Here is an 18,300-nt window from a genome sequence, read left to right on the forward strand (position 1 = left end):
AGATATGATTATTGTTTGATGTCAACTGCATAAAGGAAGCCAAAAAAAAATATTTAGTTGTATATGACTAAACCGAAGTAGTTACTGAAGAGATGCATACCGATTCAGTGAATTGCCGTATTGTCGGTTTCAGTGAAGTTGAATATGGTACAGCTATAACTGAGAGGGAGAAAGCTAGTAGTTGGCTTAAAAACAAGCGTCTAATTCATGTTGGGATACTGACATTAACAATATTACGACCAACAGAAGGGTACCCATCTGATCTAAAGGAGATGAATGTATCAATCTTACCCATTCAGACGGAAAGTGAAGATAAGAAAATGTCCATGTTTAGATTGAAGTTATACAATCAAAAAGGTATATTACTTTTTTCTTTGGAACCTGAGACAGAAACATCAACGATTAATCATTATTTTAGAATACTAAATGAAAAATATATAGATCAGAAAGTTATACTGAATAATGAGAAGCTGAGAAGCGAAGCTGGAATTAAACAGAAAAGGAAAAAAAGGAAAATTGCTTTTGGATTAATCCAACCAACAAGAAATTATAAAGACATACTAGTAACTAAACAAGCACTGACTTTCAATCAAAATTCCAAAGTTTGGCAAATTCACGTATCTTTTTCTGTTATTGCCAACCAAGACAAACGAAATAAATTTACTGCCGATGTAAATGCTCTACTTCAAGATATTTCTACATCTTTAATACCAGCCTCAAATGAACTTTATCTTCCAAAAATGACTTCTAACTATGTTCAATCTCATTTCAATCAGTATATTATATCATGCACAAATGAAAGACTAAAAAATTTGAGGGCAAATCGACAATATACAGCAGTTGATTCTGTTATAAATGGTAAACTATTCCCATTTCAAAAAGACTCACTATTGTGGCTTCTCGAGAAGGAGCACTATTTTGACTGTAATGTAAGCAAAACTACTACTAGTGATCAAAAACACGAAGATAGTGTATCTGAGTTGTTGTATTTTCTGAACCATTCTGTATCTTTTGGTTACTCAACCATAAAAGATTTAGTGTCAAAACAGTTTTATTTTTGGAACAAGTATACCGGCTATATACTTTCTCAGGAAGAAGTTCGGTCCTTAAAGTCTAGCTTTAATGAATACGAAGTAGGAGCCAAAGGTGTCTTAGCTGAAGAAATGGGTTTGGGAAAAACACTAGAAATACTTGCTCTGATATGTATCAACAAGAGAAAATATAAAGCGGATGAACCCCTTGATTTTGTAAGTGAATCAGGTAAAGTTATTTCTAAGTGCTCTACTACTCTGATCGTTTGCCCAGGATCAATCTTAAAACAGTGGATTGACGAAATGCAGTCTACGCATCCTGCGATTAAAATTTATCACTATGGGGGATTTATTGCAGTTAAGAAGGAATTTGCGTGTGATAATATTAATACTATTGTACAGAAACTGTCTCAATATGATATTGTTATAACATCTTATAATGTTGTTTCAAATGAAGTCCATTATGCGCAATTTAATAATGCCTTTCGCCAAAATCGTCGCCGCCATGTTCAATACGATTACTCTTCTCCGCTTTCCCTAATGCAATTTTACAGAATTATTCTGGACGAACTACAAATGCTTCACAGCGGTAGTACCAAGGCTGCTATTTGTACATCTCTTCTACACAGAGTACATACATGGGGTGTTTCAGGTACACCAATTCAAAAAGTCAGGGATTTTCAGACTATATTATCATATTTGAAAATACATCCCTTTTCAGAATTTCCTGAACTTATAAAGAATTTAGATAATGCTTCTGTTGGATTAACTGAGATGTACTCAGCAGAAAATGGATGTCCCATAAACGAAATTGAAGTTATCAAGAATGGAATTAATACCAATCTTTCTGACCTATTCTACATATTTAAGCAATATGATATTGCAATTAGACATTCAAAAGCGAACGTTTCAAGTCAAATCAAAATTCCAAAACAACACCTTTTATTAATCCCTCTAAAATTTACTCCTATCGAATGGGAAAGTTACCTTGAAGTTTGGAAATCGTTCCTTGAAGATTCAGGGTTTAATCCGGATGGCACAAATTCTACCCATTTAACCAATCAACAATTAAACCAGTGGCTTCACAAATTGAGATATATTTGCTGTCACGCAGTTCTTCCTCATTCGGCTTCAATCAACAATATCACGACAGCAAACGAAATTCATACTCTAAACGACATCTTAAAAAAAATGAAGGCAGAAGCGGAAGATAAGGTGGAATCGTTATATAGAGAGCAATTTCAGTTACTAATCCGAAGTGCTCAATTTGATATAGAAGAACAAGGAAGATATAACTTTGCGATTGATTGTTTGCTTAGCCTAGAGAAGAATATTTTCGACAGATTAAAACCACTTACCAAATCTTCTAATGATATTCTAAATTTCCTCGAATATCTCGATATAGCGGATTCACATGCATCTTCAAAATCATGTCGGCATTTACTAGAACTATTACATCAGTGCTATTTCTTTATCGCCACAGCTTACTATTATTTAGGATCATACCAAATTGAATGCAAACAAGATGCTGGCATTCCTATTAGGCAGGATGATTTATGTAATGATGAGACACTAAAAAATCATTTCTCCCCTGATGAAATAAAGTCGATTGCATATCATAAAAATTTAGAAGACGAATATTATTCTCGTGCTGAAAATATCAGAAGATCCATTCTTAAGGGCAGAATAGCAAAATTTGAGCAAGAATTGGATGAGGTTCAAAAATCGCATTTTCCAACTAAAGCCATTATGTTAATAAAATTTGAAGAATTGCCTAACTGCTCCATTTCCTTATCAACTAATAAATGTTACAGTAAACTTTTGGATTTGTTCAGTAAATTGGATGAACAAGCAATACAATCAAACAGACAGATAAATCTGCTATATGATCTACTTTCCATGCCTATAATAAAAGAGTATGATAGTGATACACCCGAAAAAACTCATGAATATGCATCATCCATTGAGGATCAAGATAAAATTTACGCATTATTTGATTGCTTAGAAAAGTTGATTTCCAATAGAGAGGAAATTGTAAGGGCCGAAGAGGAAGTAACACCACCAAAAATAAGTTTAAGTCTTTATGAGAATTTGTCTACATATCATACAGAGTTACTGAAAGATCAAATTCTCATTTCTGGTACCCCGTTTAAGACGATATTCGATGACTTGGAAAATGTTAGAATTGTTCACAGAATATCCAAAAAACAATCTAATGATAAATCCTTTGAGGCATCTTTGCTCTCTTATAAAAAATGTCTGAAGAAAATTCGAAAAGAGAATGCACAACTGAGAAGTTACTTACAAGCGTTAAATACTGTTTACAACGCAAAAGTGGACTACTATGCTTATCTACAAAGAATTTCAGACTCGGTTGTTCCACTATCTCAACTTGATAGTACTACTCTCAGCAGCTTGAGAAAATTTATCTCAAATGTGAATAAAAAACAAGAGCTTCAAAGAAAGATCGTTAGTACGGAGTCTAGAGTGAAATACTTACATAACTTGTCGACTCTAACATATGAAGCCCAGAAAAACACGACCATGGAATGTTCAATATGCTTACAACCAATCACTAATGGTGCTATGGTGAACTGTGGCCATCTATTTTGTACATCATGTATATTTTCATGGCTGAAGAACAGGAAAACTTGCCCACTTTGCAAACACCCAACCTCTAATTGTGAAGTTTATAATTTCACCTTCAAACTTGAAAGCGGAAGTTCAAGAAAAACAAAATGTGATAACAAAACTCGCCACCACAGATATCCAAACATGCAAAATTTCGAGAACACACTTGACTCTTTGTTTTTAACTAAATATGAAAGGTTTAAACAAAGCAAAACAACTGCAGACATCATTATCAAGGAGAGCTATGGCTCCAAAATTGACTTTATTATTAAGTTAGTGCTATTTCTGTTACACCAGAGTGAAATAGAGGATGCGACAAGACCACAAATTTTAATGTATTCACAAAGCTTTGATTTTATGAAAGTTGTCTCTCAAGTTTTATCGCTGCATAACATCAACAACATATGCTGCCTACAAAATAATCGTAATGTTGGAGATATGATTGCGCGATTCAAAAAAACCAGCGATATAACATGCCTCCTACTTAATATTCGTTCATTGGGAGCAGGGCTCAATCTGCTGAACGCGAGACACATTTTTCTATTAGATCCAATCCTTAATGTGAATGAAGAAATTCAAGCTATGAGTAGAAATAACCGAATTGGTCAACGCCAAGAAACCTATGTTTGGAATTTCATGCTTGAAAATACAGTGGAAGAAAGTATTATGCGATATAAATGTGTGCTCGAAAATCAGAATAGGCACAAGAGAGAAGAAAGGTCGATGCCAATGTATGAACAAAGTGAGCAGCTGGACGTAACTGACAGTGAAGTTTGCATCAGTGATTTTTCAAATGAGGTGGTCTCTGAGCAACATATTAGGAATTGCTTATTCTTGAAGTGAGATGAACATTCTTTTATACCTTTAAAAATATTATAGTATTAGAATAATATGGTCTTTCTAACAGCTCTAATTTCTTGATCCATCACTCGCCAATGATGTTATAGCTGACCCAAACTTCAGAGATTTAGGGTTATCTTGAATAACTTGAATACCATCTATGCTATTTTACCCAATAATACGAGTTGGTTAATGTTGGACGTCAATCCATTCTATTTATGTTAAAAACAGATGAACCAGTGTATCTGAGTGTATTGAATAAGTAAAATTAAAAGGCGTTGTTGAAATAACAGGAAGATTACCTGGAACAATAATTTAGCTCTTATTGACATTGACAATATTATGACCTTAATAAACGAACTATATACGTAACGAATTATACATTCAAAAGATATCTATCCAAGCTTTTTCAAATCTAAAAAATTAATATATAAACAATATAAAATAGAGTGCGATATACACAAAAATGTCATTCCCATCTTTTTCCTATTATTTTTTGTGCGATAAACTGCAATTTCATGTGAGGCAATGACAGTCAATTTACATTGAAAGGTTATATTTAAACTTATATGAATCAATTCCTTACAACATATTCGATTTTAAAGTCAAAATGTCACATTGAAATTGTAATTGAAAACAGAGGGACACAAAAGTCTTTTCAATTGTATTACCATGTACTTAATATCCATCAAATCTAGTAGAACAAAAAAGGGTGAATAAATGTCGCAGAAGAATGCAATTTTGAAACATCCAATGATATTAAGAAAAATATGCATTAAAATTTATCAAAATGATATTTATTTAGGCTGTCTTTCTTACTCTGCAATAGTACCTATTAGTAGACTCAATAATACAAGGAAAATTATTAACAATAATGTCAACACTCAACTGGACAAATACTAAATTCTACAGTCTATCATAGGTGAACTCATAAATGTTCATAAACTACATTTATTCCAATACTATTATTATTATAAGCTGTCATAATGGAATGACATATAGATGACTTGACGATATCGTTAAATCTGTTTATTGCATGCATTATAACAAATACGCATCAATTCACCTTAAAATCAGTTAAGCACATACTGTCTACGTATCTGTTGACGATACTCTAAATTTTAATCTGATAAGTTAAAGATGAAAATACAACTTCAATATGCTGATAAAGTAAGCTTACACTTATACACTCATATAACTCGATCTCGATTTTACAACATATAAATCTTTGACATACATAAACCCAACATAATGTCTATTTTTCAGTAATGTCGGAAAATAATGTAACAGTAAATTAAGAGATATATTGTTTTAGTTAGTCAACTTGTTCCTTATATATACGCGTGGAACATACAAAACAACTAATAACCATCCTATCCATTTTTTTGTAAATTACAAACCAAAAAAATTCACTAGAAATTATAAGTAAGACGGAAGCTCTTTTTTTGAAGTTCCATCACTTGGTTCCAATTTTCAAATTATAAATGGCATACAAACCAGTCATGGAAAAATAATGCTCTTAGAAGGAGTTTCGAAATCATTTCCTCCCCTACTGTATCATAGAGCCTCACTCACAAAAAAAAAAAAATGAATTAAAAGAAGAACAAAATCTTAGGATTTGCCGACTAACATGTTAATGACGTTTTTACCTATTTGACAATGCGCTTAAAACTTTAATAAAATATATCCCTGTAGATACGTTTTGACATAATTTACTGCAGCTTTTCTACATATACTTTCTACAAAATAATTATCATTTTCGAGAAAATCATATTATTATATCGACTTTCATCAACATTTGATCTATATACTATCCTCAACTTCAATTCTCTGTATGAACAATAAAGAATGTTCCAATAAAAATACATTTAATAATATAGCATCTTCCGTCGCATCTAATTTCTCAATTATTGAACTTTGAGTAAAGAAATTTCCATAAATTTGGTTCCAAATAAAAACTTAAGAGAAGTTCTAATGCTCACTTTTGACTATGATATGTTACACATTCACTCTAGAGTTTAATTCGTTCATATAGAAAAGTACGATTAGATTATGCAGATAACTTTGTTGCATAATACTTACAAATTGAATTAAACATGGATATAAGAGTACATATAAACATATAAGTATCTGCACCATCTAGGTTTTGTTGGTACAAATTTGACTTCAAAACAGGAACGATTGAAGTCTTTTGGATGTTTTTATTCATGTAACACATGAGAATTAAAAGTGAAAAAAACTTTCACATCAATCTTTTTATTCAACGATACTCAAATCCATTCAAAATACTACTTCACCTTAGCCTTCTACTATGTTTTCTATTTATTTACTACTTTTATAAAATTGGATTGACAACGAGTCCTATACCAGATATTCAAGTATATATTCTCAACCTGAAAATACAAATTGGTAAAATAATCTCTTCTGCCTACTACTAAAAAGACATATATTCAAACCCCAGAAAACACACAAATCTTCATGATGAAAAGGTCATGATCCATGCAGATATACCATTTGAAATAGCTTTAATATGAAGAACTGCCAATGATTGATGACAGCCTTACCTAAATAATCAAAGCAAATGAAATAAACAGTTTTTTGGGAATATCTAATTTTTTAGTTAGTTCATGCGACAATTTGAAAAAATTTGTGATCTCAAACAAATTGAGTACATATACCGTCTTCAAATTTTATACGATGTATGTGCTTCTATTTTGAGATGCTCTATTATAGCACAAATGATGTAATACTGATTATTCAGAATACCACTGAGCACTGCAAAGCAATTCATCATTCGTCACACCTCCTTAGCAAATATTGCACCCTCACTAATAAGACCCTACCCAAACGACTATTACAAACGTCATCTAAGATGTTTAATGTACTATTTCTTGACAATGAGTGTCACTAATTTTAATGGAAAATATGTATCAACTAACAAAATCTAAGACTCAGTCTTCTTAGTTTCATATATCTAAGTTTCATATCAAAACAGAATTGGTAATGCTGCTTAGACCTTAAACATGACGCATTCTATTTGTAGATAACTATAATATTTACAAAACATTTCAGTAGAGGTACAAATTTCGTTCAAGCTACATGTTGGGCTACTCATCTGTAATCAAAGTTTACTAATGCAAACTTGATATCAATAAATGGTATTTAGAATAATTTGGGACGTTAATATCTCAGACATCAAAGTGTATCTGCGGGGATTAAATATCCTAGGATTTTGAGTTCACCATATTGCGTGCTGATGCTTCTCTCCCAACATGATCAATTTTAAGTAAGGCACGACATCTTTGTTTCATGCTCCCTAAATTGAATATGTCTTTTGATAAATTTTTCAAAAGAGGCAAGGAAATGAATCCAAATTTATATGAAATTAATTAAAAACAAAATCTGTTTCAAATTTATGCATTCTATGCTTTCATCAGTAAAATTATCTTCATAATTTCATCCATTCTAATCTTTAACAGTATAGATTTAGAGGCTTTAAAGCAGTGGGTATTGATGACTTTGAAGCACAGGACACTATATTAAAACCGATTAACAAACTCACTAGGAATTATTAGTAATTTTATCAGTATATCCCAACGTAATATCTATTGAATTAGCTTTTGAAAATTCAATTATTTGACCAAATAGGGCCACAAAGAAATGACAAATCATTTTTCTCAGATACTCAAACTGACCAGTTAATGAAGGACTGTCTACTAAATATTATTCACGACAATCAATTAAAAACAAAATTGTTTGCGCTCTTATTCAGATATTGTGATTCCAAAATCAGGCTTTTATGACAACCAATAATGTATGTAATATGTAATTATGGGGAAAGATGCAGGGAATTCTCTGAATAGTAATGAAAACTAAACAAACTGCGGGCTCCAGTATTCACTTATCGATTGCGCAAGAATTAATGTTATCTTTATCTTACTCATGTTTTGAGACAAACATTGTGTAATTTGGGAATATATTGTATGCCGATTTTAAACAAATTGCTTTTCCAGACTACTTACCTAACTCATACTTGTGGATTTAAGCACAGCATTTTCTAATTCCTTAGTTCATTCAAGAACCAAAATAAATGTGCTAAGCCCTTTTCCGAATATCAAATGACGTAATGAGAGCTTGAAGAATACAATGGAAAATTTTTACAGTAGGAATGAAATAGGGGCTACGTGATATAACCACGGCAAAAACGAGAAGGATAGTATTATCAATTCAGTAAAACAGTGTAAAAAAAATAAAGTCTAATTTGTACTGAAAATTGCAAACTAAGTAATCTCCCAATTGAGTAAGATCTTTGTTGTATAGTGTGCAAATGAGAACATTTTTATGGTTCATAATTTCACTTATGAGATTACGAATAATATACAAGGCAAAATTTAAAGTATAGCACCGGTTAATACAACAATGATCAGTGTAGAATAATACTTGAGTTTGTATTGAAATTCTTATGGTTTTAATGTGTTAAAAAATTTTAATGATTAATCAATAGAGGTATACAAGCAGTACAAAAAAAGAAATTAACCTTCCCTATAGTAATACTAATAATGACTATTATTTCAATGTTGACCACGCTTCTACTTCACACCATATCTGTTAGCTTGTACTGAAACTCACACAGATATTGTTCTCAAGCCTACTAATATGCCCTTATATTTGACATTTTTGTTCCAGCACATTACAAGTATGCATTGATTGCGAGCTTATATTCCAGCGTGCAAGCCCTTATTTCAACTGATTGGGAAATTTCTTAGATAATTCTTGATATCGACCGATGTACATCGAATTACTGACGGATTTTAACACCATATTGCAGATGAGGGAATTAAAGTCAAAAGTTTTATAATGATGCTACGTTCTCTTCCAAACACTGCTGCATGAACCAATTTTAGTTAGTGTTGTGCTTGATTTCTTCTTCTAAAGTGATCGGTTCAACTTTACTGAGATATCAGAACTTCGCCTAATCAATTGAAAGGTTTGCTGAAAAAAGAACATTCATGTTCATAGTTATGTTTAACTTTACCAAATAAAAAATATCATATGATTATAACTAAGTAAGAGGGGAAATAGATTGACCAATAGGCAATTTTCTTTGATAAGAGAAAATTTATTGGTAGTAAGATAATAAGTTACAGGTCTCTGATTAGTTTCAGGCTTGATTAATTCAAATACCATTTGAGATATTATTTGTGGCACAATAAGGTACCTGAGGAAATTGAACAATAATTAATAAAATATCATTTATACAATACAAAAATTTGATAAATTTCTTTCAATTATTTTGTTTCAGATTACTAAATAAAAAGGGTAGTTCTTGCTAAAAGATATTATTTACTACTCATAAGTGGTAATATCTTGATAATTTTTCCTTTTTTTAATCTAAGGTAATTGCATCGCACTCAGATGATAATCCCCGTTAATTTCGAGGAGGACAAATTCATGAGTAACTCCTTAGTATTACTCCTAATATTTTGTTATTTTATAGTCATTATAATAGGTAGCAATAATGCCATATGAATAATTAACTCTCCCATTTTCGTTTCACATATTAATTCTTACTAATAATTGAACTTTTCAAAATGTTACAAATATAATACTTCTATTAATATAGTCATGCTATATTTCTCCTGAAACAAGCTAAAAATGCTAATATTCTTAAATTTTTTCACATTTATCTCTCAATCGATATACACGCACGCTAGATTTTTCTTTTATTCTATCATATTAAGCGATTTATAATTTTGTTGCATCAAAAATATTGCAACATTTAATTTCATTAACACCGAAATAACCGTAATGGCTGTTCATTATAGTATCAGGGATTAGTATCTGTACACTAGATACTCATAATACTGTTGCCTCCGTATCACATACCTGTACAGTACGATATCTGACTAAATAATTAGAAAGAGTAAATTTGTTTTTCCTACAGAATATCAGATGGAATTGCTAAGCAATAACCACAGAAAATGAAATAGCATTGCTGGTATTCAAAGATCAATTGCCAGATAACTAAAGAATAACTAAAGAATAATACTTCTCAACAATTGAATTTTAACCTACTTTCCAGTTCTAAATGGAATGCTAGCTGATGCTTACTAATTGATGATTAGTGTTCCTTTAACACAGTCAGAAAAGAGAATTCCATTTCATTATACTTTTGCCCAAATGGAGTAAGACATTGCGTCATTAATTAAATCATTTACAATCGCATGAAAAGCAATCACGCCACTATGTTACAATATCTAATTCTTATTGTACAGTTACTTTTTGCAAACAACAAACAATCAAAAATATGACACGCGATCAACTAAAATTTACTAAATTTTAAAGAATAGCATAATTTTTATTCCTTGACCCTTTAAACTTTGTATAGCATAAAAGAAAACTATATAAAGTGTGGATATGTTAAAGATGTCATTATTTGAACATTTCCAATTCACAATTTTGTTATTATTTTTATACCCACCAAGTTGTTGAATCACCGGCCTAATATCAAAAAGAGTCCTAACATTTTTCATTCCCAACTGAACTCCAATTGAAGCAATACAAAAGAATTAGAAATCTAGGTCTATCTAGCCGTATCGATAATGAAGTACAAAACCCACCCTCCCGGTTGGTTTTTGTTTTTAACAAAATTATTCTGCTATGTTAGTCTTGTCAACTCTCAAGCAGTTGTTCAGAGCAATACTATTACGTATGGTAATAGTCCATCTGGTTTTGACGATGGCTACATTGTTCTAGGAGGAGCTTACCTTGCATTTCAGGACATGAACTCCGTTCCAATGTATCAAACTGTCAGAGTTGATAAAGGGGGTTCCTTATACTACCTTAACAATGGATTGCAGGGGTTTGATATTGAATCTAAACATGCTCTTTTTGTTAGCTTTGTATTTCGCAATGATGGAACTGTAGTAGTTGACGATAGAAACAGTACCAGTTCTGGTTCATGGACAATTAATTCTGGATCGTTCACTAATACTGGTAATATGATGTTTACATCTAGTCATGGCGATACTTTTGAAATTGATGCTTCTTCTGTGGTTAACACTGGTTATATATATTCTAAGGGTACTAGTGCAAATATGCCACAGATTTTGAAATTAGGCAATTATGCTAACCCCTGGTATAATACAGGTACAATATGCCTGGCAAACACTACATTCGAGTTGGGAAATCCTATCCAAGGTATAGGTTGTGTTACTGTCGGTCAAAACGCATTATTTGATATTAGCAGCATTGACGTTCAGCAGCAAACCATATATTTATCAGATCCATCATCTGTTTTGTCTGTAACAAATGGTCAAAACACTCCAATTTATGGCCTTGGAAATGGAAATGGATTTTTATTCCCTATTTTCCCTATTAAGAAGGTTGATTATAACCCTCTCACCGGTATTGTGCACTTTACCACAGGATGGCTAGATCTTCAAAGTTTTACAATCCCAGTTGGCAAAGGCTACAACGAATCCCTATTTGAAATTGTTGAATCAATAAGTATACAAGGAGAAACATATAACCACAACAATTTTGTTAGGTACAACGGAAGACCACCTCAACCAGCTCCATCCATATGCCAACCATGTGTTGAACTCCCATTGTATACCTTTGAAGTTCCCAGCTCTTATGAGACTACTAATGAACTTGGCTTTCCAGAAACGATTTCATTTTTTTCTACTTATAATAGTGACAAATTACCACTTATCGGAACGACTACAATATACACACCACCGTCCATTTACACTATTACAAAGTCAGATAAAACAACGACAGCTACTGAAATAGTTAGTAGAGTAACTGGAATAGATGTGCACGGCAATCCATTCACATATTATACCACTTTAACAAATAGTCCTGAGCAGTTTTCCACAGTTACCAAAACTATAACAACTACAGATAATGGAGGACATCCCAAAACAATTACAACAACGGAGACAAATAAAATATCCAATAATACGGCAACGTACCCATCTCCACCTGCCAGCGGCTCAGACTACACCACCGTGGTCACCAAGTCGAACGGCAGTGTCGAGACTGACATCGTCTCCCACATCACCACCACCGACTCCAACGGCAAGCCTACCACCATGGTAACCACCTACCCATCCCCACCTGCCAGCGGCTCAGACTACACCACCGTGGTCACCAAGTCGAACGGCAGTGTCGAGACTGACATCGTCTCCCACATCACCACCACCGACTCCAACGGCAAGCCTACCACCATAGTCACCACTGTCCCAAGCCCAACCGGTTCTGTGGGCACCACCGTGGTCACCAACTCCGACGGCAGCTCCCAGACGGACATTATCTCCCACATCACCACCACCGACTCCAACGGCAAGCCTACCACCATGGTAACCACCTACCCATCCCCACCTGCCAGCGGCTCAGACTACACCACCGTGGTCACCAAGTCGAACGGCAGTGTCGAGACTGACATCGTCTCCCACATCACCACCACCGACTCCAACGGCAAGCCTACCACCATAGTCACCACTGTCCCAAGCCCAACCGGTTCTGTGGACACCACCGTGGTCACCAACTCCGACGGCAGCTCCCAGACGGACATTATCTCCCACATCACCACCACCGACTCCAACGGCAAGCCTACCACCATGGTAACCACCTACCCATCCCCACCTGCCAGCGGCTCAGACTACACCACCGTGGTCACCAAGTCGAACGGCAGTGTCGAGACTGACATTATCTCCCACATCACCACCACCGACTCCAACGGCAAGCCTACCACCATGGTAACCACCTACCCATCCCCACCTGCCAGCGGCTCAGACTACACCACCGTGGTCACCAAGTCGAACGGCAGTGTCGAGACTGACATCGTCTCCCACATCACCACCACCGACTCCAACGGCAAGCCTACCACCATAGTCACCACTGTCCCAAGCCCAACCGGTTCTGTGGACACCACCGTGGTCACCAACTCCGACGGCAGCTCCCAGACGGACATTATCTCCCACATCACCACCACCGACTCCAACGGCAAGCCTACCACCATGGTAACCACCTACCCATCCCCACCTGCCAGCGGCTCAGACTACACCACCGTGGTCACCAAGTCGAACGGCAGTGTCGAGACTGACATCGTCTCCCACATCACCACCACCGACTCCAACGGCAAGCCTACCACCATGGTAACCACCTACCCATCCCCACCTGCCAGCGGCTCAGACTACACCACCGTGGTCACCAAGTCGAACGGCAGTGTCGAGACTGACATCGTCTCCCACATCACCACCACCGACTCCAACGGCAAGCCTACCACCATAGTCACCACTGTCCCAAGCCCAACCGGTTCTGTGGACACCACCGTGGTCACCAACTCCGACGGCAGCTCCCAGACGGACATTATCTCCCACATCACCACCACCGACTCCAACGGCAAGCCTACCACCATGGTAACCACCTACCCATCCCCACCTGCCAGCGGCTCAGACTACACCACCGTGGTCACCAAGTCGAACGGCAGTGTCGAGACTGACATCGTCTCCCACATCACCACCACCGACTCCAACGGCAAGCCTACCACCATAGTCACCACTGTCCCAAGCCCAACCGGTTCTGTGGACACCACCGTGGTCACCAACTCCGACGGCAGCTCCCAGACGGACATTATCTCCCACATCACCACCACCGACTCCAACGGCAAGCCTACCACCATGGTAACCACCTACCCATCCCCACCTGCCAGCGGCTCAGACTACACCACCGTGGTCACCAAGTCGAACGGCAGTGTCGAGACTGACATCGTCTCCCACATCACCACCACCGACTCCAACGGCAAGCCTACCACCATGGTAACCACCTACCCATCCCCACCTGCCAGCGGCTCAGACTACACCACCGTGGTCACCAAGTCGAACGGCAGTGTCGAGACTGACATCGTCTCCCACATCACCACCACAGACTCCAACGGCAAGCCTACCACCATGGTAACCACCTACCCATCCCCAGCTGCCAGCGGCGCAGACTACACCACCGTGATCACCGGCTCTGACAGCAAGGCCCACACTGACATCGTCTCCCACATCACCACCACAGACTCCAACGGCAAGCCTACCACCATCGTCACCACCTACCCATCCCCACCTGCCAGCGGCGCAGACTACACCACCGTGATCACCGGCTCTGACAGCAAGGCCCACACTGACATCGTCTCCCACATCACCACCACAGACTCCAACGGCAAGCCTACCACCATCGTCACCACCTACCCATCCCCAGCTGCCAGCGGCGCAGACTACACCACCGTGATCACCGGCTCTGACAGCAAGGCCCACACTGACATCGTCTCCCACATCACCACCACAGACTCCAACGGCAAGCCTACCACCATCGTCACCACCTACCCATCCCCAGCTGCCAGCGGCGCAGACTACACCACCGTGATCACCGGCTCTGACAGCAAGGCCCACACTGACATCGTCTCCCACATCACCACCACAGACTCCAACGGCAAGCCTACCACCATCGTCACCACCTACCCATCCCCAGCTGCTAGCGGCGCAGACTACACCACCGTGATCACCGGCTCTGACAGCAAGGCCCACACTGACATCGTCTCCCACATCACCACCACAGACTCCAACGGCAAGCCTACCACCATCGTCACCACCTACCCATCCCCAGCTGCCAGCGGCGCAGACTACACCACCGTGATCACCGGCTCTGACAGCAAGGCCCACACTGACATCGTCTCCCACATCACCACCACAGACTCCAACGGCAAGCCTACCACCATCGTCACCACCTACCCATCCCCAGCTGCCAGCGGCGCAGACTACACCACCGTGATCACCGGCTCTGACAGCAAGGCCCACACTGACATCGTCTCCCACATCACCACCACAGACTCCAACGGCAAGCCTACCACCATCGTCACCACCTACCCATCCCCAGCTGCCAGCGGCGCAGACTACACCACCGTGATCACCGGCTCTGACAGCAAGGCCCACACTGACATCGTCTCCCACATCACCACCACCGACTCCAACGGCAAGCCTACCACCATCGTCACCACCTACCCATCCCCACCTGCCAGCGGCTCAGACTACACCACCGTGGTCACCAAGTCGAACGGCAGTGTCGAGACTGACATCGTCTCCCACATCACCACCACCGACTCCAACGGCAAGCCTACCACCATAGTCACCACTGTCCCATCCCCACCTGCCAGCGGCTCAGACTACACCACCGTGGTCACCAAGTCGAACGGCAGTGTCGAGACTGACATCGTCTCCCACATCACCACCACCGACTCCAACGGCAAGCCTACCACCATAGTCACCACTGTCCCAAGCCCAACCGGTTCTGTGGACACCACCGTGGTCACCAACTCCGACGGCAGCTCCCAGACGGACATTATCTCCCACATCACCACCACCGACTCCAACGGCAAGCCTACCACCATGGTAACCACCTACCCATCCCCACCTGCCAGCGGCTCAGACTACACCACCGTGGTCACCAAGTCGAACGGCAGTGTCGAGACTGACATCGTCTCCCACATCACCACCACCGACTCCAACGGCAAGCCTACCACCATAGTCACCACTGTCCCAAGCCCAACCGGTTCTGTGGACACCACCGTGGTCACCAACTCCGACGGCAGCTCCCAGACGGACATTATCTCCCACATCACCACCACCGACTCCAACGGCAAGCCTACCACCATGGTAACCACCTACCCATCCCCACCTGCCAGCGGCTCAGACTACACCACCGTGGTCACCAAGTCGAACGGCAGTGTCGAGACTGACATCGTCTCCCACATCACCACCACCGACTCCAACGGCAAGCCTACCACCATAGTCACCACTGTCCCAAGCCCAACCGGTTCTGTGGACACCACCGTGGTCACCAACTCCGACGGCAGCTCCCAGACGGACATTATCTCCCACATCACCACCACCGACTCCAACGGCAAGCCTACCACCATGGTAACCACCTACCCATCCCCACCTGCCAGCGGCTCAGACTACACCACCGTGGTCACCAAGTCGAACGGCAGTGTCGAGACTGACATCGTCTCCCACATCACCACCACCGACTCCAACGGCAAGCCTACCACCATGGTAACCACCTACCCATCCCCACCTGCCAGCGGCTCAGACTACACCACCGTGGTCACCAAGTCGAACGGCAGTGTCGAGACTGACATCGTCTCCCACATCACCACCACCGACTCCAACGGCAAGCCTACCACCATGGTAACCACCTACCCATCCCCAGCTGCCAGCGGCTCAGACTACACCACCGTGGTCACCAAGTCGAACGGCAGTGTCGAGACTGACATCGTCTCCCACATCACCACCACAGACTCCAACGGCAAGCCTACCACCATCGTCACCACCTACCCATCCCCAGCTGCCAGCGGCGCAGACTACACCACCGTGATCACCGGCTCTGACAGCAAGGCCCACACTGACATCGTCTCCCACATCACCACCACAGACTCCAACGGCAAGCCTACCACCATCGTCACCACCTACCCATCCCCAGCTGCCAGCGGCGCAGACTACACCACCGTGATCACCGGCTCTGACAGCAAGGCCCACACTGACATCGTCTCCCACATCACCACCACAGACTCCAACGGCAAGCCTACCACCATCGTCACCACCTACCCATCCCCAGCTGCCAGCGGCGCAGACTACACCACAGTTGTCACGAAGTCCAACGGCAGTGTTGAGACCGAAGTTGTTTCCCACATCACCACCACCGACTCCAACGGTAAGCCTACCACAATCGTCACCACTGTTCCATGTACTGTATGCTCAAACAACCCAGACTACACCACAGTTGTCACGAAGTCCAACGGCAGTGTTGAGACCGAAGTTGTGTCCCACATCACCACCACCGACTCCAACGGCAAACCAACTACTATAACCACCACTGTTCCATGCCCTGATTTGAAATCTAACGTCGAGACTGCAACAGCTTCACCAAGCATGCAAACCATCTCAAGTTTTGGATATCAAAATGGTGGCAGTGCCAAGAGTGTCAATAGCAAGCCTAGCCCAAACAGTGTGACAGAAATTGCTGTAAGTCAAAGTACTGCATCTAATGTCGGTTATTCACAACTCCAAGGTAGCTCTTTGGAGATGTTTGCTCCTACAGCAGCTTCTGCAATTGAAAGCGGACATAAGGTGTCCCAGACCCAAACTGCCTCCATCTTCCACGGTGCGGGTTCTACATTCAAGATCAAATTTGATACTGTTTTACTGTCTACATCATTGACTATCTTGATTCTGTTAGGCATGGCTTAAGCAGACGATGATCAGATTAAAAATAGTCATTGCGCTAAATGCACGTTCGTTGAATCATGGACATCAATTTCCATGTTGATTGTTTTTACTAATTAATCACATTACTATCGGGGGAAACAATAGCAATGTTATTATTGTCTTGAGGACATTAAAGTTGAAGATATCCCCTAATTGTCTAGTTCGTTATAATTGCTATAATTGCCTAGTTCGTTATGCAGCAACATTCATTTACTCTGCTGGGTTTATTGAAATCCAGTTCGAATTTGAATATATTTTTTAAGGAGTTTTTATATTTATGTATTTGTTATAATAGTAGATATTTTCTCTTTGATAGAATGTTTTTCATGTGTTTCTGGAACACTGCTGCCGAACATGGGCCTCTGTTAAAATGAAAACTGACAAGTTGCGAAAAACGCGAGATGTGAGCAGTGACGGTAATCATGTGAGTGAGAGTATGTATAATTGTACGAGAGGGAATATTTTTAAACATGTTGGCATTT

The 18,300-nt window shown here is 39.7% G+C and overlaps 2 protein-coding genes across 2 annotated transcripts; both read left to right on the forward strand.

Annotated features, from left to right (window-relative positions):
* Nucleotides 1-92: 92 nt before the first annotated feature.
* IRC20 (E3 ubiquitin-protein ligase IRC20) lies at nt 93-4,505 on the forward strand (the record flags this gene model as incomplete). Its single annotated transcript, XM_445188.1, has 1 exon — nt 93-4,505. The coding sequence occupies one exon, from the start codon at nt 93-95 to the stop codon at nt 4,503-4,505; it is 4,413 nt and encodes a 1,470-aa protein (XP_445188.1).
* Nucleotides 4,506-11,104: 6,599 nt separating this feature from the next.
* On the forward strand, nt 11,105-17,800 carry GVI51_B04983 (uncharacterized protein; the record flags this gene model as incomplete). The annotated part of the gene is made up of 1 exon (XM_065626593.1): nt 11,105-17,800. The coding sequence occupies one exon, from the start codon at nt 11,105-11,107 to the stop codon at nt 17,798-17,800; it is 6,696 nt and encodes a 2,231-aa protein (XP_065482665.1).
* Between the last annotated feature and the right edge of the window lie 500 nt (nt 17,801-18,300).

Source organism: Nakaseomyces glabratus, chromosome B, assembly GCF_010111755.1.
Source record: "Nakaseomyces glabratus chromosome B, complete sequence".
Taxonomy (NCBI): domain Eukaryota; kingdom Fungi; phylum Ascomycota; class Saccharomycetes; order Saccharomycetales; family Saccharomycetaceae; genus Nakaseomyces; species Nakaseomyces glabratus.